Raw genomic sequence first — 22,668 nt, forward strand, 5'->3', positions numbered from 1 at the left:
TTGCAGAGTAGACCCTTGTGGTCCAAACACTCCTAGCTACAGGACAGGCGTTTCAGTATGACAGTGCATTCGAGATTGGTAATTTCCAAGTGATCTGGCACTCAGCACTTACCAGCTCTTTCTCCCGTAAACCTTTAAGTAGAAGCATGTGAAACCACAGGAAGGATGAAAACAGAGGGGCTTGTCACCCCTGGCAGGCCCGCAGCCAGGAAATTGCCAGCTGACAAAATGGAAAAACCTGCTGCCAGAAGCTATGAGCTGCTGTGCCCAGCAATGCAGCACATCAGCCTGGATCCCAGCTCGCACAGAACCGGAGCCTGGCACGCACTGGGCTGTCTTTTATGACTGCAGCATGCCAGCGGCATACAAAATAATTGTACTGATCCTCACATTAGAGATGTGCTGGAAAGAATGTTCCTCTTATGTATGCGACTTTGAGCTGTGTCATGGCACCCTAGGACCACTGCAGCTGTACAAACAGCCGGCACGAGAATTTCCCTGCTTTTGTGATATTATGTCTCACTATTTTAGACTGTGCTGTAACTGCACTGATATTGTTTCATTTGAAAATCTCAGCACCATATTCATGTGCTTACACGGACATTGTTTTAACCAAGAAGTGGTCTCCAGAGACTGTTAATGAGAGTTTTATGTTGCTGCAGTAACACATGCTCCACAGTGACCAGGAGAGGACATTATGAATCTTCAGCTCTTCCCCCAGTGAATTATCAGGTTTCCAGCCCCCTCACACACCTCCCCTGTAAGGTACACCTTTCGTCCCAGGATAAAGAACAGAAATGATTTTGCTGGAGACAAAATTGCTGAAAAGCCAAAGATACGTTATGTTTGAATAATCTTTCTGAGCTCTGGGCAGTTACCTTCGGGAATCGTTCCTTGTAGACGTGATTCATCATAACAATCTCATTATCAAAAGCTCCACTTGTTCGTCCAGGGCTGGGGGGAAAAACAGGTTTATCTTCAGAAAACCAAGTAATTATGGGTTTGTGCAGTCTTAAGTGCCTTTGGAGACTCATCACACTTTGTTTTCTATTCAACTGCTACGTTTCACAAGCCATTAAAGCACATTCACACCAAGCACTCAGCATCCTGACAGTTAGTGACTCTCCCAGGGCACCGTCACCCCCAAATACAGCTCCCCAATGCACCTCAATGGCTGCCTGCAGCTCCCCCACCACCCTACCCTCCCACCAACAGCAACACAACTCACTGCTGCCCTGAAGCATCCCCTCTGGAACTGCTCGTCATTCCTGACTCACAGAACATCCCCCACCACATTCCCAATCTGCACCCCTAGCTGTTAGTCTCCAGGAGGAGAGACTGGTCGACGGAAGAGACTGCCTGGCAGCTGTCTGAGCTGAATAATTGTCTGCAATAAGCTACTCCGACCTCCAGACTCATGGCATTTATAAACCAAGGTAGTTTTGAATCTAGATCTCCAGAGCTGAGAGACTAATGTGTCCATTAAAGAAAGGGCTTGTCCTTTTTCTTTCCCTCAGGGTTATAATTTCTGTCCCAGTCCCCACCCTAATGCCAGTATTACAGACAGCAAACTATAATGCCACTGGCGAGATGCCTAGACCACAGCCAACTGTGAGCAGGCCAGCATGCCTGACACCCAGGGCCTCTCGATCTGCTGATATAGTTGTCTTTTCACTACTGGCAGCAAAACAACTGATTTTTGTTCTTTGCAGGGCACAGAGAGATCTTCACATGAATTGTTTATCTTTTTTAGCCCACCAGTGAATTCAGCGGACCCTTCTTTCTCCCCTGGCCACAGCGCCACCACTGGAATCTTAATCCTGTTACACAAAGCCAGATACAGGGAGCAGCACCTACTTGTTAACCAAGATATAACAAATGCCAAGATCAAGACCAGTTTCAACTCTCCCCCCATTCTCATTTCAGTAACTAAGAAGTAAGCCACAGCTTAGCGAGGGACTCTTTGTATTTTCTAAGTACAAGTGATGGCAGTCATATAACTAGCATTTCTTTGGTAAAACATTCATCCACTTGTAAAGCCCTTGAGATAATTAATCTAATTTTAATGAAATTTCAGGCAACAAAGCCCAGGACCAATTACAGCTCTCGCCCTACTAATGAGGCCTCTAAACACATTCCACAACAGGAAAAAGTATTTAACTGAAATATTCCCTGTAAGGATGCACACTTGCTGCATTTGACAACTGGAGAACAAACCAATGAATGGAAACTCGACATTCCAATGCACAGCGAGTTTATGAAGGGGCACTGTCAAATTCAGGAGGTCTGCATGTTTAGTCTATTGTCAGTTGCAGAAGTTGAGGAGGAGTTGCCAGGCACTCTTGCTTGTACTTCTCTGCTCCACTCCCATGCTGGACCTTTCTTGTGAATTTCATGCAATGTGCCTATGTACAAGAAGGGAACAGACAGATGCAGCTACACACAAATACACTGCATGTCTGAAATCTCTGAGAATGCTGTACACCTGCTTGCGGCCCTGGGTCTGAAAAAGCAATGGTTGGGGAGAACAGGGGTGAGGGAAGAAAAAAGGCATTGCAAACAGATGTACTCAGAGCACCTAGCTTTTATTTAATATGCATAATGCTTCTAGATCCAGTTACATAAACAGATTTTTTTAAATCTTTCAAGGGTAAGTCTGATTCCTGGCCTCTTGACTTAGATCCCAACCTGCAGCAGGGTCTGCAACGACAGACTATCAGGTATGCCCTGATCTGATCTGAGGATCAGTTGAGAATTTACCTCTCAATCTGCTGTGACCCACCCAAGGATCAGCGTGAAGGCATGAGTCCCAACTGAAGGACACAAAAACAAACAACATAACAAGGCGCTTCAAACAAAGCTTCTGTAATCTCAGCCTCAAGAGCCTGCATTTCAGGCGTAAACAGTTTCCAGCAACAAAAGCCTCATGCTAGCAGACTTGTGTATGGCTTGTACTGCAAGTCCAGAGGAGAGCCCCCCGAGAGGCAGGGAGTGCCGACAGGATTAGCGTGAGATTTATTGCACTGTGCTTTGGAATTAAACTCCCGCCATTTTCCATTCGTGGAAGTGCTGCAGGGAAAGCAGTGGCATTTCTGTAGAACACGGTCTGTGTAGTAAAGCACAAGAAATACCAAGTTTCACACCCCCAGACTCTCACGGAGAGCAGAGAATCAGACTGGTGGTCAGCATTATTGGTACAGCCAAACTGTGACAGGGCTAGTCCATAACTGTCCACTAGGGGGCTTCCCGCACCTTCCGCTGAAGCGGCAAGCCAGCCTGCGTCAGACAGAGGATCCCAGGCTAGATGGGCCTGCTCCAGTCTGGCAATGCCTATGACAATGAAATGCCTCCTTCACCAGCATCTTTTACATGCATCAGACACACAACTTCATGCACGTGTGCACACATACATGTACGCACACACACACTGTGGAAAGCCCAGGGGCAGCCAGAGGCTTTGGATACCTTAGGCTCCTGGATCGTGGCCGCAGGCAGGGTGAACGGCGCCCCTCCTCGTCCGTGACGCTCTCTGTGCTGCGGAAATGTTTAGAGAGGAAATGCAGCTCATCAAGGGTGGGCTGGTATGGTAACTGGTGCAGACGCTCCTGAGAGGATGAAGACGACTGGATAGAACAACAAATGCAAGCAGTTACGAGACAGCTAAATTCCTCCATTGGAGCAGGATGGAAACAGTTCATTAGAAACAGCTGCCTCACACTCCTTTAATAGATTAGAAATCCTGACAGGCAACCTGGGGGCCTTGCTTTTTACAAACACTCCCAAATCCGCTGCACATAAGTGTGAAAAATGCATTGCATTAGCCCCCAAACACCATGAGATCAGGCACCGCCAGCTGCCCCAGACAACTCTGACCTGCAACTCCTCTGCTGTTCTAGCTCCCTACAGAACAACTCTGTAGCTGCTCCTCAGTCCCAGTCTGTAGCATCCTCTTCTGTTACAGCCCTGGGCTCCCCAAACAGCTCCACAGTACACCCCAACCCAGACATGCAGCCCCCAGTATTAATTTGCGACAAAAGAACCCGCCATCTACAAAGTGTTGCAGCTAACTCAGATGCACACTGTAAAAATAACATCTGAACAAAACATCTGGCCATGCAGAGAAGCCCCAGAGAATGCGATGTTGAGGAAGGGAAACTATGGAGCTCAGGGGAAATTTAAACCCCATGGGACATGGTGGCACTGGCCCCTTCAGAGGGAGGCAAGTCCAGAGCCTCTGATTCCCAATTAGGTTTAAAAGAGGCACCTGGGCCTGAGGAGACAGACTGGGTGAGTCAGGTGAAGGCAACAAGGACCAGGAGACTGGAGAAGGTCTCCGGGCTCATGAGGCCCTCCCGCGAAAGAGGGAGGAACGGTCAGGAAGCCAGTGGAGGGGGCCACCCAGCTCACCTTCCGGTGCCAGAGAACCAGAGCCGGGAAGCTGAGAAGACCAGATGGGGCTAGGCTGCTGATCTTCCCATGCCAAAGAAAGCAGGAGAGGGCTGCAGGCTCAGATGCCTGCTGGTTCTCTGGGCTATAGAGCTGAAGCCAGAGGACCTTAGAGAGGCTGCGGGACACTAGCACCATACCAGAGAGGAAAGCGTGGTGAGAGACGCTGAGGTTTCTCATGGATGGACTGTGGGGACTTGTGTTGTTACAGTTTGTGCACAAAGAGCTTTTGTTCATATTAAATTAATCCTCCAAGGGCTGTATTTATACTCAAGGAGCTTTTAGATTATTTCTGAGAACAACTGAAAGGGAAACTGAGGCAGGCACACCGGGCAGGCCACTATTTCAGATTTCCCTCTCCTGTTACAGACGGCTGGATAGCTTTACCGAGACAGTGGAACTGGGGGTGTTAGTCCCATAGCCAGACGAGGGTAGTGAAGCCAGTGACCACCTTCTGCCATCAGCCCTGCAACAGGAAACACAGGGATCACACAGAGAAAACTTTGTTTAAATGCAGACAAAGGAACAATGAATGTCGAAGTGCTGTGGGCAGGAACAGGCACCTCGCTCTGGCCCAGACAGCTGCAATCCAACGCCTCTTATGCCAAATGTATTTTGATACCACTTCATGTAAGTAAAAACGACTTTGTACAATTAATTTTATGGCTGAGAGGAATGTAATGCTAGAATCTTAGAAACTAGGCTCTGTCCCCTGCTGCAGCAGAGGGTCAAACTGGTGCACGTGTCCCTATGAACTGGTGCTGTTCTCAGTCAGTGAGCGGGGTGACAACTCGGAAGTGGCTGCAGCCATGTGACAGCTCTATCCTGGCTTCTTTCCAAGCTGCGCTCGAACGAATCCACTTAGGGAAGGGGAAAACCATTAGGGTGGGATTTTTAATGAGAGTCAAATTTGGGCCCCGGGGTTTTATTCTACAGAACAGCATGATTCCTTCGGGCGTATGAAAGTGAACACGCACAATGGACATGCCCCCACCCCACCCCTGCAATAAACAAGATGCCAGAAACTTAAAACCTAGAAGGATATTTTTGCTGGAAGTGTTTTCTAGTAGTCTAAGGGCCTAGGAGCCCAGCCCAGGGCTCTACATCCCTATGTTACTGACTCACTGTGTAGGTCACTTCACCTGTCTGGCCTCAGCTTCCCCATCTGCCTAACCCAGCTGTCATGGATCCACAGGACCGGTGCTATGCCCCAGCTTTTAAACCAGGAGTGGGCAAACTACAGCCCAGGGGCCACATCCGGCCCTTCAGACATTTTAATCTGGCCCTCGAGCTCCCGCTAGGGAGCAGGATCCGGGGCTTGCTCCGCTCCGGCACTCCAGGCAAGGAGCGGAGTTGGGGGCTTGCCCCGCTCCTTGCATACCGTGGCTCCGTGTGGCTCCCGGAACAATAGCACGACCCCTCTCCGGCTCCTACACATACGGGCAGCCAAGAGGCTCGGCACGCTGCCCCCACCCCAAGTGCTGCCCCCACAGTTCCCACTGGCTGGGAACCATGGCTAATGGGAGCTGCAGGGGCGGCATCTGTGCACGGGGCAGCGTGCAGAGCTGCCTGGCTGTACGTCCACATAGGAGCTGGAGAGGGGACATGCCACTGCTTCTGGGAGCTGCTGAGGTAAGTGCCACCTGAAGCCTGCACCCCAACCGCCTCCCATGCCCCAAGTCCCTGCACGAGCCCATATCCCTCTCCTGCCCTCCGAACCCCTTAATCCCAGCCGCACCCCAGAGCCCCACCCCACTGTTCCCTCTAAGCTGTGCGCGCGTGCACAGATCCTAAACCCCGCACACACGGCGAAACACCACGCTCACAAAAATTTACACAGAAGCACAACAATTTGCACAGAACACATTTTTTGTGCACACAGCCTGTCAAAAATGAGAGGGAACATTGCGCCCTCCCAACTGCCTGCCCAGGCCTGGAGCCCCCTCCCGCACACTGAACTCATTTCTGAACCTACCACAGAGCCCGCACCCCCCCCTCACCCCCTCCCACACCCCAACCCCCAATTTTGTGAGCATTCATGGCCCACCATACAATTTCCATACCCAGATGTGGCCCTTGGCGAAAAACTTGGCCCACCCCTGTTTTAACCAGTCTCTTGGAGAACCCTTCATAATGCAGACCCCCAAGGGCTCTCACTGTTCCTTCAGGAAAGGCCATGCAGCCCCACTGCCTTTGAGACTGAGCCTCTGGGCTTCAGCCAGCCTGCTTCGTGCTGTGACTTCTGCTCAGGGAGTCCAACTGAGAGACTCCTGCTTCCAGACTTGTACATGCCCCAGGGGGTGCGGCACTGCAGCCAGGATGTGCAGGACACCAAGCAGTGTTTTTCAAACAGAGTAGGGTTAATTAGTCAACTGGAATGCAGCACTGGGAGTCCTTAGATTAGCACAGAGAAACAAAGGTGAAAATAGTTCATTCCAGCCAAGCCAGAGCAATCCACCAGCCAAACTGCACTGAATTCCATTGCAGGCTCTGTCTCTCTCAGATTCCTTAGCCAGTCCCAGGTGAGAGCAGCCAGCTTCTTCCAGAAGCCTTTTCTTTACCCCTTGCTGGTCACCTCCCAGTCCTTTGTCTCCAGGCAGGGCCATGCTGTGTTCAGCCCCACCCCGTCCCAGAGCTTTGTTCAGTCCTTGGGGCTTCCATTGTCCTGCTGGACCCTCTGTTGATCTGGGTCAGTTTCAACCAGTTTCTTAAGGAGCCTATTCACTACAGCCCAGTCAGCAAGGGGACCTTGTGTCCTGCGCTGTCCCCAAGAGGAGACTTGACCCTTTTCCCTTCACAGGGTAGCAATGCAAAGTACACAGGGAAACTGAGGCACACATAGGATTCATGAAAATATTACAGAAAATTCCCGCTTTATCCCAGCAGCTCGCCGGGATAAGTTACGAGAATTGGCTAAGCCCCCACAGTAAGGCCTTTAGCAGTGCCAAGGACTCTCGCATCAGGAGCTGGTTCAACCTCGTAAGTTGCTTGCATTATCATTTTTCTGTTTTCCCATCATTAGCAGCTTGAGAATAAAGTGTCACTTGCTCCATCCTAGCTCTTTCCCATTTGGCAAACAAGGAGTTAACACTCCCCATTTTCCCTAATGATCCTTGAAATTAAACCTGACCTCCTGTTCATTTCTGCCTGCGTACACCAGGGAGGCTAACGGCATCAACCCAGCAGGGCCTGGAGAGCACTGTTCCCATCTCCACCCTGCACACGCATTGGCGATTTTTCCTGGTGACCTAGTTGTAGATTTCAGAGGAGCAGCTGTTTAGAATCCAGGACACTGTTTATAATCTGGTGAGAAGTGTGAAAGTGGGGCAGAATTTGGGCCTGAACTCCTGGCCAACTGCAGCATGAGGGGAACAGAGCCGTGTCTGTGCCTGGAGCCGCAGAGAATTATGGAGGCCAGTCACAGACTGATTAAATCCGGCACTGCCACAATGGGGGTTACGCTCAGGACAAGCGAGGTACGAACACACAGCGACAAGGGACATGTCAAAGTGGAGCAGGCATTACCCACTGAACACAGGCCCCCTCCATTCCGCACCTCTCTCTGGAAAGGCTTGGTTCCTTCTCGTAATTACCTGTCAGTCCGAGGAGCATGACTGCAGGGTGGTGGGAGATTATCAGCCAGGAAGAGGGAGCGAGACACAGTGGCAGAGGAAAGAGACAAACAGAAAGAAGGAAAAAAAGAACAAGACGGTAACCGAGAACAACACTCCCAGGCTTGCTGTCATTTCCTAGGCTCACGGGTTACCGTATTCTCTCTGTCCGTGGGAACACTGACAGCTCTAGCAGGCATCACAGCTCACCCAGTCTCCAAAGAGCTAAGAGGGAAAATCTGCACATAGCAGAACTCTGGGGACAAATGCTTCAGCTAACGAAGTGCTCTGAAGCCCTTTTGGGCTGTGCTCTAATTTATGAAGGGACTCAGGAAAGAGGGCCTCCTCTTCCTACCCAGCTGGGGCTGTCTCTAAACACCCACCCACAACCCGAAGTGAGTTTTCCTCTGTTATGTTAGTTCTGGCTTGAGTCAGGTGCAAACCAGGCAGGGTTTGCGCAGTGACTCTGCCATTGGACCTTCTCAGTCTAGGCCCTGCAAATCCCCCTGGCCCTTTTTCTCCAGCCATGGATAACTCTTGAACAGAGACTGATAATCACACTGAAATGTGACATGGATTAATTAAAGAACATGATGAAATCCCCAAGCACATTCTCACCCATGAGCACATGCACCATGTGGACACTGCTCTCTGGAGGTGAAAGGCAGCAGCCAGCAGTTACCCACTGCGCCACCTTTTGCCATGAAAACAATACTGTAAATGAGAGTGGATTCTTTCACTTCTCTCTCAGTCCAGCCCTGTCTGCTGGTATTTACTTTCTCTGTTGGGGGTAGGAGAGGGAAGGAGAAAGCAAGCCCCGGTTTACCTGCGAGCAAAGGGAAAGTTGACAGACGTGCTAGTGGAGAAGTTTCGTGGGCTATCCAAGGGGCTGCTCCCAGCTGCAGACAGAGAGAGAGAGAGAAATTAATGCAACTTCTGATCCAGCCCATTGGCTTGTTGTCTGGGATCTCACCTCTGACAGCAGAGGTTACTTAAGGTTAAAGAGTCACAAAGTAAATTGTGCTGTAAAGATTTGTTATATTCCTATTGGAAAATAAACCCATTCCATGAAGACAGGAGACATCCTGTGGGGAGATAACTGTCCCCGTCACTGTCACGACAACCGCAATTGCTACGAGGACAAAGTTAAAACATGGCCTCCCCCACTCCAATCTTTATTTATTAACCCATGTCTTGTGCAGCTGCCGCTCTGCAAACCCCAAGTCTAACACACACGCCCGTCCCAAGGGGCTGACGCTCGGCTTACTGCTAAAATAGAGAAATCAACACTTCTGGCCCACAGCATCTTCACACAGCACATACACCACTGAGAAGGGATTTCATAATAATCTGAATAAAAAAAAAACAAAACCCACAGGGGCAACCTGGTGTTGCCCCTCCAGTCCTTCCAACAAAGGATCCTGCAAGGGACTGAAGGTGTCAGCAAGCTGCCTTCAAGATACCTTAGGGCCACGCACTGCCCCTCCAAAGTAACCAGGATAAAACCACGGCAGGTGCATAGCCTGCTCCCCAGAGCTCAGACCTTCCCTACCTGTCGGCACAGAGAGCGGGGAGAGAGGCCGTGAGAGGGTTGGAGACGGCGTTCCCACCACCAGGCTTTTCCTGTTACTGCTCCGGCAGCTAGAAAGGGAAAACAGAGTGTCATTGTTGCATGGTTCCCAGAAGCCAAAGCAAAGGGGCGTGGAAGTTTATAAGGCTTCGGGATTTATAAACCATCTCAACACTCCAAGTGCTTTGCTTTACAACTGTAGCACCCCCAATTCATGCAGGAGAGCCCCACCGGAGTGCCAGCCCCAGAGCTCAGCACCTCTGGTATAACAGAACAGAGCATGAGGAGCCCAGCAAAAGGGAAGAGCGTGGCCTCTTGAATGCTTTTGAAGAGGGCTGGCATGATTTTATTTAACAGGAAACTGGTCTCGCCCAGGTCCGACTTCCAGTTCCAGCTGGACCTAGGGGAGGATGGAGCTCACAGACAGCCAATATCCAGCAAATAAGAATAGAAAAGAGCCAAAAGGACCTAAAAAAGTGGAAGCAAAGAAGAAACTGGCAAGTGGTTTCATGCCCATAAACGAGAGTTTGATGGAAAAGGCCCTCTGGTTCCTAAATTCACCGTCGTAACCAAATAATACAGTAAATCACTGTTGTTTATGGTCTAACTTTAAACCACTTTGCTCTGATACCTGTGAGCCCGAATGGACGAGCATGCCCTATTGCCACAGCTGCAGAGACACCACTGGTGAAACTGTGCTGGCTTTTGCTCCATAAAAGACAGCTGCAGGATCAGTTTCCCCTTTCAGCTGTGCTCCATGTCTGTATTCAAACACTAGGACTTTGGTGACTACCTCCCCGGCCAGAGGTTCAACCTGGAGAGCCTTCTTTAAACAAAGGATGTGGAAAACAGGAGCAAGAAACCAAGGGCGCAACAGGGCCAGGAAGGAGCAGAGAACCTTTTGCTAGCTGGAAAGCTATTTGAGAATCCAATCCAAGCAAAGGAATCACTGTGTTATAACCATGGATAACCCAATCTTCTGACTTATCCTAGATCAGCTGTTACAGCACAGAGGAGGGCATTGCAACCTGCAAACCGAGGAAGGCTCACTGCCTTGGAATCAGACCCATGGGCTCTGTCCCTGTGTGCTGGTACCCCCCCGTAAGTGCCCTTAGCAGAGAGTCTCCAACCCCAAATTTTCAAGAATCATGAGACTGTAACAAAATCTCATGTTTTTTTAAGCCATAGATGTGGGGATTCTTTTTGTTGTTGCTGTTTTTCTTTTTGAAAACTTTGCCACTGTTAGCCAGAGTGCTGGTCCCAGGCCTGGACAGAAGAGGAGGGTTCTGCAGTTAGGTTTGCGACCCCCTCAGCTAAAACTTTACTGCAACAGAAACAGTTAAATCAAAACCTGAGGACAGTGGGTGCAGAGGACACTCAAAACCCAAATCTGACAGAGCTCAGTGAAAGCCAAAAGGAACCTGAGATCTTGAGACATGGAATCCTAATGACCAAAGCTGTAACAAGTCTAGGCAGGTGGAATGTACATACTTTGTATGGTGCGGGAAAGCTGGCACAGGTTACATGAGAAATGAAAAAATACCATCTGATGATACTTGATGTAATAGTGGGACGAGATGGGCAGGGAGTGGGAAGATGATATCTGAAGGCGCTACAGCCGTCAACTCAGGAGGAGGAACACAGAAAAGAAGTGTAGGAATTATGCTGGACCACATCACAGTGAAAATCCTGCTGGCTTGGGAGCCAGTGAAAGACAGACTAACAACCAGGTTGAAACAAGACATGTCAAGGGAACATTAATCCAAGGATATGCACCAACAATGCACAGCAAGCAACAGTGAAAAGGATAGTCTACAAGCAGGTGCAGCAGTCCTGGGTGTCATGCCTAACCACAACATCAAGCTGATGACAGGCAAGACTTCCAAGCACAAAGTGGCAACAACTCTACTGGCTGGGAAGAAGTCATGGGCACAGTAGCAGAAGACATCCAAGATAATGGCAAATGGCTCTTGAATCTCTGTGGCACAAACCCCTTAAGAGGAGGCTGTCTTTTCCAGCACAATAGTACTCCCAGGCTCACAGGGAGACCACCAGACAATGTGACAGTCAATCAGATAGACCATGAGTGTATAACTAACAGATGGGCATCTTCTCTGAAAGATATCAGAATCAGCAGAAGAGCAGATGTTCGCTCAGATCATTATCTTTTAGTTGCCATGTTACAATGTATGCTCAAAAAGATCACAAAGATAGGCAACAGGAGTGTTACAGCAAGCGAGAAGTTCAAGGACAAAGAAACACAGATCAGATTGCATTTAGCAACCATTCCGGTGTTTTACAGGATCAGGCTGATGAAAACCTGGAAGACAGATGGTCAAACTGACAGAAGATGGTAGCTGAGACAGCAGAGGAAGTAATGGGCCACTGAAGGAGGCAGAAGGAAGACGCGTGGATTACATCTGGAACATGAACAGTGATTGACAAGGTTCTGAAGGCAAAAAAGGAACAGTGCAAGACAGGCAGAACTCTTAGAGGTGGATGCAAAAGACAGAGACAGGGATAAAGAAATAAAGGAGAGATGCAGGCAAGAGAGAAATGTTTGGGTTCAGGAGGTTGCAGAAGCACAGAAGGGAGACTTTCAAGCAGCTCTACAGAACAGTGAAAAACCTCTCAGGAAGCACCAGACCATCCCTTGTGATGCCCTTCAGGGACTCTCATGGACAGATGCTGAAAACATCTGAAGAAAAAGCCAAACAATGGAAAGAACATTAAACTGCTCAGAGCTGATGATTATGCACAAATAGAAGTAGGACCAGTAACACCCAATGAACTTGTAGCAGCTATCCAAGTCCTCAAACAGGTATAAGTTCCCGGGACTAACAGAATTCAAGTAGAAGTACTGAAGGCAGGAGGCAATATTCTGACTGAGCAGCTAACAAAAGTAACCAAACATGGGTGAAAGACAAAGTGCCACCAGACTGGAAAGATGGTATCATGGTGGCACTGCCAAAAAAGGGGGGGATCTTAGTGCATGAACAGGGGAGGTACTGTAAGGCTATCAATTCCAGGCAAAGTATCGGCTACCATCAGCTGAACAGAATGAAGACTACAGTGGATGCCATACTACAAGAGCAAGCTGGGTTCTGTCCAGGTAGATCATGTTGTGAACAGATATTCGCTCTTCAACAGATCACTGAAAAAGCTATTGCTTGGCAAAAGGCATCTTAATTAACTTCACTGACTTTAAGAAAGAGTTTGACAGTGTCCATAGAGAGACCCGTGAAATATTGCTAGAAGCTAGGGGATACCAGACAAGCTATCAACATAATAAGGAGTTTATATGATGGAAGCAAATATGCAGTAGGATCAGATACAGTCCTGGGTGAGTGTTTCGATATTGTGACTTGACTTAGACAAGGGTGTCTGTTATCAATTTGCCTTGTACTATCGACGGTCTGGGTGATAAAGCAGACAACAGGCATCGCTGAAGGGGTAAAATCGGTTAGCATAGATGAGTAGACTTTGCCAATGACACTGCTTTACAAAGCATGACGTTGAACAGAACGACTGCCCTTCCATCAGAGGGAGAACAGGAGCAAAAATTGGACTGAAAGTAAATGTAGAGAAAACCCAGATTATGAAGGCAGGAAACTGGAGAACAGATGCAAAGGTTAACATGTGTCAGAGACAGGGTTGTGGGTGGTCAGGCCTAGTGGTTCCCAGATCTGCTCTAGGAATTGTTTTGGGGCTGTTCTCTGACCTGTGTTATACAGGAGGTCAGACTAGATGATCACTGGGGTCTCCTCTGGAATCTATGATTAGCGTAGGAGTCGGAAGCAAGGAATAGGAATCCAGTGTCAGAGCCAGACTCAAAAGTCAAGAATCAGAGCAGAGGGTCAGAACTGGAGACAGGTCAGGAATCAGAGCCAACGGTCAGAGCCAGGTTACCTAAAGTGCAGCAAGAAAGGGGCAAGGCTGGGAACCAGCAGGCTAACACAGCCGAACTGCTGCTGCTTGGCTCAAGAGCTGGTATGCTGACCCTCCCACCAATCGGGTGGGGGACCAAATCCAGCTGCCTACTACAGGATAGCTGGGTGTGTTAGGTTGCCCAGAGACTAGCTCTGCTGCAGGCCCTGATTCCTGACAGAGTGGATGGAAATGAAATCCAACAGGTCCAAGTCCCTCTCTCTGTAGAGTGCGATGACATTTGGGATAAAGATATGCATCAGAGATCAGGAAAAGCAAACTTCTCTTTTGGAAGGATGAACGCCACCTGGCCAAGCAGAGGTGTCCACTCCAAACTAAAGGTCAGATTATACCATGTGACTGTGCTGAGCATGCTACTGGCCAAGGGCAGGCGCTAACAAGAAGAGACTAGAGGTGGCCCATCACAGATGGCTGAGGAAGACGCTACGTATTTCCTGGAAAGACAAAACAACAAAGGGAAGTCAGGGAGCTGCCAGAGCCAGACGTGTTAGAAAATATCATCAAAGAAAGTCGGCTCAGGACGTTGGGACACGTACCCCACATAGAAGATGGGAGACATGCTAAGCCAGCCTTGAATTGGGTGCCTGAGGGAGGAAAGAGAAAGGTCAGGGGAGAACTAGCAGAAGACAGTGCCAGAAGATATTGAAGACACTGGCATCATCTGGGAGGAAGTATCACAACCAGTGACTGACCGTAACCAGGGGAGGAACTGGACTGCAGCACAGGAGGAAGTAAGGTCTGAGGTCAGGTTTTTGAGTATTTAAGATACATGAGGTCACATTTTCATGCTTTTCTCTGTAAGGGCTAGAAATGTACTTGTTTAAAAAAATATATTTTTAATTTTACATGACTCTAGCAGCTGGGGTCTGAATGCCAATTATCACAAGATTCCTGATACAATTACTCACACTCATCCTGTCTGTGCCTACTAACAATCGACCAATGCATTCTATTTTTTTTAAAAAGTTGCGATATAAATTCTGCACAGTGCGATATAAAGCCATTCTCATAGCCTTAAGCATTTCTTGCAGTGTATAAGCTGTCAATTTTTTAAATTGAAATTCAGTTATAATTAGTGGTTCCTTCCAGGCCTCCCTCCATTTTGCTGAAAAGGGGCACATGAGACACCATCAGTGCTGGGCTGAACATCTGAGTGTATCAAGTACTGAGAGCAGGATAGTAAACACAGCAAGAGGGCTGGGCCTGTGAGGATCCATTTGCAGGATCTGGCTCAGTCTCCTCCTTCAGGATCTGCTGTAACAAATAACTTCCCTTTTCAGCAACAACAGGTGCCAGCCGCATGAGACTCCAGACTGCTGATTTTAATCTCACGTTTCCAATTATAATTCACAGTTTATCCTTGGTGCAATGTGCCTCTCGCTGCACAAACTGTTAAGATGCTCCTCTGAGCAAAGGACTTACAGGCCTCTGATCTTTGCAGATGTTCCCTTGCAAATAGCTTTTAATAAAAACCCAGTATAGTCTATTGCACACAGGAGAACGAGTTTCACCTTCAGCATCCGTAACTTCAAACGCCTCGCTGCGTCACAGACCTGCGTGGCCAGTATAAAAAGCTGCCTTTCAGTGCCTTGACAGAGATGCTTGATGTGACGAGTATATAATGAAACAGACTCGGCTGAAAAATTGTTCCAGTCTCCTCTCCCATTAAACGGAGTCAGTAAGTGCTTGGGGGCCAGGCCCGTGTCTGCTTGCTAGTGAGACTGCCTGCCATATTTCTGGACACACCGAATATTTATTATTTAACAATGAATAAAAAGTAGCAAACACTCAGAGCAGACCCCAGAAGCAGGAAAACACAATCTACAGAGTCACAAACTAAAATTAGGGGAGATTTCCATAGATGTCAGACCAAAGGCACATCTTCCATGAAAACAAGAATACACCCGAGAGCCAGATTTAAATAAAGTAAGTCAAACTATGTCTCCTGGATTGCTGTAATCCTAGACTGCTCAGTAAAAAGGCTGTGCAGAATTTCCATTCAAAGCTGGGAACAGAAACCCTTGCATGGGCACTAAAAATAACAACTCAGTTTACCATCATGAGGTACCCACATTAGCTCAGAGCTTCAAATCAAAGAAAAGAAAACCAAGGAGCCTGGGAAGACTCTCTGTGGGGTCTAATTATGAATTCAGAAAAGTTATTTGCACCAGGAGTAAGGCAATACAATGTTTTAGCTCCAGACAACCCCCACACAGACCCTCTATAACTGCTGTATGGATTCTCACTGCATCAGTGCACAACCTGCTACCGACTGCACTAAACGAACGTCAGCGGCTGACCCAGTCACCTCGTGGGCATTAGTCTGTCCTGCCACGCGGGGGCCCCAACACCCCCCTGGCAGGAGGAATGCCTGGCGTGGCTTCACACAGACACACAGTGTACCCACACAGCAGCGTGTGAACATTTTTCCATGCACATTCATTGTTTTCTGAATAGTCCCCTTTGCTGAGGGTGAGCCCGCACCTTGTGCTCATCAAGGGCATATTCATTAGCCACTGGAGGATGTCAGGAAGCTTCCACAGGCTCTAACCAATTTTCCTACTTCCCACACCTCTCCTCATTTCTCACCTGCAAATCCCTTGTGGTGCCTGCCATTCCTATCAGAGAAGTCGTTTACTTAGAGGCCATATTTTAATTACCCAGCTGATGGAACTGTGCAGCATAGAGAGGCAATGCTGCAGCACCAGCCGCGAAGGATGGAAGGAGGGAAATACTTTAAATCAAGGGTTAGATATGTGTCTTTAAGCATTTTCATCTTTACCCCGCGTGGGGCAACAGAAGCCTTTTCTCAGCTGCAGTTATGACTGGGCTTGCAGTCTCTCTGGTACCTACCCTGCTGGAGCTGTATCCCCAGTGCTCCCCATATTAATGCTGGCCTAGAAAGACAGTTGTTTCCTCTGGCTGCAAAGGCATTTTCCAGAGCCCACACAGAGCTCCAGGAGGCCAAGAGCTCAGCAGAATGCAAGAAAATGATTGGACCTTTGAGTGGATAACGAGAACATCCAGAGTTACAACAGTAAATACGGGTAAAATCGGACGTTTGGAATGGCTCTTCCGCTCTTGCTGCAAGACATGAGCGGACCTCTAATTAACAGGGGTAAAGAAAAAACCAGCCTTGGAGGAACCCTATACCACCAGGTGTGTTGCCCTTCCTCCAAAGCAGCTAGGGATTGCCACAGACTGGTACTCCAGAAGTTCCAGTCTTCCTCCACCATCATTTTTTCCTGGCCCACTCCAGTGGGTTTGTTTTGGTATTTGACTTTTTTTTTTTTTTTAAACAAGGTATAGCATCTACAGTAGCAAACCCCTCCCCTCTGACCCCCAAGCGTTTGAAATACTGACCCATGGACCGGTGAGGATTCACTTCTACTCTAATTCCATGTTAGCAAATTTCTAATGCTAATCTGTAGCTACACTGAGATGAAGATTGACTGACATACATAAGATACCCCAAGAATAATGAACAAACAAATTTGAATGGATGTTTTGCAGTGATTTTGATTAATAAACGAGCAAGCTCTCATATCACCTCGTTAACCCACGTCAAGAGGTCAGCTCTAGAGAAATGGTAAATAATTAACGACAGCGAACATGTGCAGAACACCACGGCCGTCTTCCATAGATTCATAGATCCCAGGATCAGAAGAGACCATTGTGACCCTCTAGTCAGACATCCTGTATTACACAGGCCATAGGACTTCCCCAAAATAATCTTTAGAACGGCAGCATGTAAAAATCTGAAGAGCTTGGTGCAGCTTACTGATTTCTGCAATACAATGCATCATTTTTTGTAGAGACACGACCACCCTGCACACTCCCCCTCAGGAGGTTTATTTTTAAAGTGAACACAAACGTTTGGCTAGGTTAGTTCCCGTAATCTCTATACAGACAGATTCTGATAATATTTCCTGTTCCTGCGCACTCCACCCTCGGTGCTACAGCTATCTCGCGCCATTTTAACCCTGCCCGATGCATCAGCTGCATCTGGCTCCCTTCCTCCAAAATAAGTAAGCCTTGTGCAAAAACGGCTGCTTACTCTCAAAGTTAGGAGTGAGGGGCACTAACCCAGCCCCCAGTGCTCTGGCTCTAATCCTACATTTGTAAGTTTTGCCAAAAATGGAGTGGAAACCAGCAGTCAGCAAAGATCAGGTTATTTACAGAAGAATGTGACAACGCACCCTCAGTGCGGCACATCTCCAAAGTCACCTTCCAGCAGCACCAGAGCAACCATCGCACCCTCAAGCACACGCTCACAGATCAGGGAACTGTTGCAGCAACTGTGACCCAAAAGCCCCTCACAACAACCTGTGACAGCACAAGAAAGCCTGCTACAGAAGACAGGAAGTAAACACCACAGCAGGCTGAGAACTGCATCATCTGACCTATCTCATTATCACAACCCCAGGCCATTCCACCTGGCAGCGGCTCACAGTATCAGTCTTAGGTTTATTTCATGAATATAAGCAAGGCAATCCCACCCCAGGCTGCCCCGCAAGAGAGACAGGAAGCAGAGTCTGAGAGCTAGAACACGTAGACAAGGCTTTTCGACCAAAGCGTTACCATCAGGGCACAATGCATTCAGGTGTCTTGTGCCTTTCCTACAGAACCAGGCCTAAGAAGGGGCCTATCACATTTCTCCATTAAATGTTTAGAGAAATAAGCATCTGGTTACAAACACCTTCCAGGGCACCACAAGGCCAGGCTGGCTCTGAGGAATGGGACACAGGCCCCTTTGCCTTGGACATGGGCTCAAATCAAAACCTGGTGACAAGGTGACCAGCTGTTATGAGCTGTCTGGTGGCCTATGGAAAATGACTGGATGGTCTAGCCCAGCTCCCCAGGGATCCAAGGAACCTACTTTCAAAACAGGCCCAGTCTGTCCAATAGCCTGGAAACAGAACTCCCGCACCGGTGGCCCTGCCAGGGCAGGATGAGGCAGAGAGCGAAGCTTGCACTGCGGCTGCCCAGTTTGACTCTGAGTGGAGGATTTCACCAGCATTCAATTCAACCCAAACATTTTTAGCTACAGTAAAAGGCACGCAAGGGGCCAAGCAAGTCCACTCAGACCCAAGTGCAGACTATGCAGGCACAGGGCACACTGTTGCTGGATGAGGACTGCAATGCAATCCCAGCTGCTTCCCTGCAATGCCCCCACCCTGATGAGCCCAATCTCCTCGCCCTCTGAGCGCCACAGAGGTGCATGGGACAGTGCAGACCACATAATACAAACCACACAAGTCACCCAGGAACATTTTCAATACATCCAGTCTGATAACACAGGAGAATTACACCTTTCTTTAAAAAACAGGATCTCAATAAGTAGGCAGGCCACAGGTCACGTTGTAACCACGAGACAAGGAGCCGAGTCTGGACTCCTGGGTTCTATTCCCGAATCCGGCACTGACTTGCTGTGAAACCTTGGGCAAGTCACTTCCCCGCTCTGTGCCTCAGTTTCCTCACTTCTGAAATGGTTAAATGGCAACATCCAAGTCAAAAGCGTTGAGACTGCTGGACTAAAATCACAAGGTAAAGTAGCACTCATTTTTTAAAACGAAACTGGCATCAGATCAGGGTGCAACAAGTAATTTTGCTAGTGTACACCAGGGTTTAAAGGGCTAACAACTGCAAAGCGCTGTCAGCCACAACCAAACTATTGCCTTCAAGAGGACAGTATAATTCAGCTGGCCCTGTTAACCAATTTCTCAGGCCCTGTCTACACCATTCAGGGAAAGAGTCAGCCGCTTTCTAGCACGAACTGTAGCTCACTGGAAAGATGCTAGCGGGCTTACCCAGGCCTGCTGTCTGGGCCACTCACCTCAGATCAGTTTACAGACAGCAGCTGTGATGCACATGTTTAGTCCCCGCCCAATCACACACTCCTCTCTACATTGTTCTAACTCAACAATGGGTTCAGACAATTCCCTTCGCGTAGTGACTTCTTTACTTTTTAACAGTCTGCATTGTCAAAGAATTTCAGAACGGCCTATTGCAACGTAATGGAGTACAGCACAGCACGGGCAGCAGCATCACCCACCCCAACTGTCCAAAAGTTATGAGCCAGAAGCCCCCAAAATCACGAGATGGGCTTAAAACTCAGGAGATTCTAAAAACGAATGCGTTTCAGGTTCTTTGCACTAACTGGGGGGAGGGGGGAGAGCCTTTAGGTCACACTTTGGTCACATTTTCAAGCTTTTCTCTGCAACCACGACAGCTAGAAACTTGAACAAAAGCTAAAGCACAGGCTTAAGTGCTTGCAAGATCAGGGCCTAAACTTGCTGCTGAGTCCGGAGGCCTTAATCAATTAAACCCCATCCTAACCCAATGGGCACTACTGAACATCTCGCAGCCATCTGCCCATGACACTAGAGTTCAGATGCGATAGCCAGGTTTTGCTGTGAGAGAGGCTGAGGTCAGAGTGCAGTGCTGTCGTCACACCAACAACATGCAGGTCTGACACCCATGCAGGAAGAAAGGGTCAGTTAAATATCAAGATAAATCAAGATCACTCAGAGGCTGCTCCATCCTACTCTGCTGAGCTGTTCCAGCTCTGCACCAGCCATTTCAACAGCCACGCGGCAGGAAGCTAGGATTCCTCATACATTACAGTGCTCTTCATCATACCAAACAACACTGTATGCTTCTTAGCTATTATAAAATACACCGCACTGTAATTCCATCTCTGGGTTCTAGCAATACTAATGAACCACAAGAGCATTGCCCAAGCCCTTGGGGAGAATTACGGCCTCTTTAGGTTCCGCTGGATGCACACGACTCCTTAGATTATCACACTGATTATGTGTATTTTTTAAAAAGTCATTTCACGGAACATTCATTTCACAGATATGCTTCCATGAGTACAATTATTATTATACAAGATACAGTGGTGCCACTCATACTCCCACCAATACAACTGAAGTTGACATTTTATCCAGAAATTCTTCTTCCCCCCGCCTGCCATTTAATTGTGACATTTCATCCCCAAACTTGCAAGCACTCATTAAGTTTTATACATGTGAGTCAAAGGGACAAAGTCTTTAAAGCTGTGGTTTGCAGGATTGGGCCCAAGAAGGGGATGGATCCATGAATTTGCTAAGAAAATACACTCTCCTATTCCTCTTTATAATAAAAAGCATTGACATTTTGAGACTGAGGAAGGCAGTTTTACAGTTGTGTATCAGTCTGTGTGCAAGTGAGTTAAATACTCACATTATATAAAGATATCAAAGACACTCACTCCTGGATTAAACGTGGAATCAGAGATTTCAAATCTCACTCCTATCAAAATGTTGCCCCCATTGCTCACTTATTAAATTTTCAAACACGTGCCTTGGTGCTTTCCCCCAGGCTGCCCCTCACACCCTGTACACACCCTCAAAGCCCCCTCACTGTTCTCCTTAAACCCCTTCCCAAAGCTCTCCTTTGCCATGATGCTACAAACAACTTGGCAGTGGCTAGGCTGCTGGCATGCGGATATCACTGCCTGTCGCCCTGACCATTATTATTGCATTGTTTCCTTGCACTCCCCTGCCTGTAACCACATGTCTCTTGGCTTATGCTCCGACTGTTGGGGCAGGGACTCCCTTTTTGTTCTGTGTTTGTACAGCTCCCAGCACACCAGGTCCCGGCCCCTGACTAAGGCTCGTAGGCACTAGGATAATGCAAATAATAAATAAGAGCCCTTTTTAGGGAGCAAACATTTTAAAAAGTAGATTAATCACCCTCTTGAATTTAAATAAAAGCTGGATTCCATGTTTTTAGGGAAGCATTTTTAGCTTGTCTAACTAGACGGTGCAGCCACTCAGCCCTCACACAGGCTAGTCCTGGGAACAATCAGAAAATACACAACAGAAAAAGATTAATGTTTTTGGAAAAAATGAGCTCCGGCCATCCCAGCAGCAGCCATTTGTTTAGTGCCGCTGCTCTGGGCAAACACAGCTCCCCTGGTCTGGGAACAAGACCTGTTTGGTAGGAGAGGGGTGAAATGCTCTGGCCTGGTTTCTGGCTGGGGGAGAGAGCAAGAACACGGGTAATACTTGCAAAACTGAGGTCTGGTCTGCACTACAGACCTGTATCACTCAGGGGTATGAAAAATCCACACCCCTCAGCAACATAGTGATATTGACCAAACCCCAGATGTAGACAGGCTGTGTCAGCGGGACGGCTTCTCCTCCCTCCAGCACAGCTACTGCCTCTCTGGGAGGTGGGCTAACTAGAGCCCCTCGTGTTGGCGTACAGCGTCTTCATTAAAGCGCAGCAGCTGCATTGACGCAGCATTTTAAGCGTTGACCTGCCCTGAGCAGTGCACTGCTCGGGCCCTATCCGCATGGCAGGAACTCGCTAGCAATGGCTGTTTTAATGGCTAGTTTTAAACCCAGCCTACTTTGGGCAGGAATTCCTGTCCCAAGAACCGAGATCTGTTCTGGACAATGAGGACAGAGACGCTGGTGTTGTTAGCACAGCCCCAGCTGGAGTGTGCTCAGGACCTGGATTGCAAAGGCCTTGCCTGGGAAACCCCAAAGATCTTACAGACCAAATGCCCCCTCCCGCCCCCGCTGAATCCTCCTACTTGACTCCTTAGCTGGGGCCTGGCCTGACTCCGAGGTGGCTCCCCTTCCAGAGCACAACGCCCCAGCTTGAGCTCCATCCTGCCGCTGCACTGGGGCTCTCTGAAGTGACTTTAACCCCCCTGCAATTACCTCCACTGCTCTGGCCCTCACCTCCAGCCCAGAGCTCAGCAGCTCCAAGCAGGAGAGGAGCCCAGCCAGAGCCAGACCTTGAGTCTGGAGACCTGGAACATCCTCTCCCCAGGGCGGCAGGACCAGGGGGCCCCAAATCCTGAGTCACAGACACGCATCACAGCACATAGCCCCCCCACTGCATGTAACCCCCCACATACAGGCCCCCCACTGCGTAGAGCCTCCCCCCCCCCGCCATGTAGCCCCAGGGCGCTGGAACAGTTTTTACAGTGGGGGTGCTGAGAGCCATTGGACCAAACTGTAAACCCTGGATCTGATGGAAACCGCTTCAAACCAGGGGGTGCAGCAGCCCCCCCTCACTCCAGAACCTATGTGT

At 48.6% G+C, this 22,668-nt stretch overlaps 1 protein-coding gene across 10 annotated transcripts in view; it reads right to left on the minus strand.

Moving 5' to 3' along the window:
• The window catches only part of MAST3 (microtubule associated serine/threonine kinase 3), a 69,492-nt gene that overhangs the window by 21,113 nt on the left and 25,711 nt on the right, over positions 1 to 22,668 (minus strand). For 6 of the 10 annotated variants that reach the window (XM_073324482.2, XM_073324477.2, XM_073324485.2 and 3 more), the window contains 6 exons: positions 9,610 to 9,698; positions 8,884 to 8,956; positions 8,040 to 8,060; positions 4,834 to 4,912; positions 3,466 to 3,623; positions 879 to 954 (listed from right to left, as the gene is read on the minus strand). In XM_073324482.2, the coding sequence (XP_073180583.1) occupies positions 879 to 954; positions 3,466 to 3,623; positions 4,834 to 4,912; positions 8,040 to 8,060; positions 8,884 to 8,956; positions 9,610 to 9,698 (496 nt within the window). Of the gene's footprint in view, positions 1 to 878; positions 955 to 2,217; positions 2,375 to 3,465; positions 3,624 to 4,833; positions 4,913 to 8,039; positions 8,061 to 8,883; positions 8,957 to 9,609; positions 9,699 to 22,668 lie in introns of those variants that run through there. The other 4 variants (XM_073324479.2, XM_073324478.2, XM_073324487.2 and 1 more) reach the window with 3 other exon arrangements.

This window comes from Lepidochelys kempii, chromosome 25, assembly GCF_965140285.1.
Source record: "Lepidochelys kempii isolate rLepKem1 chromosome 25, rLepKem1.hap1, whole genome shotgun sequence".
NCBI lineage: Eukaryota > Metazoa > Chordata > Testudines > Cheloniidae > Lepidochelys > Lepidochelys kempii.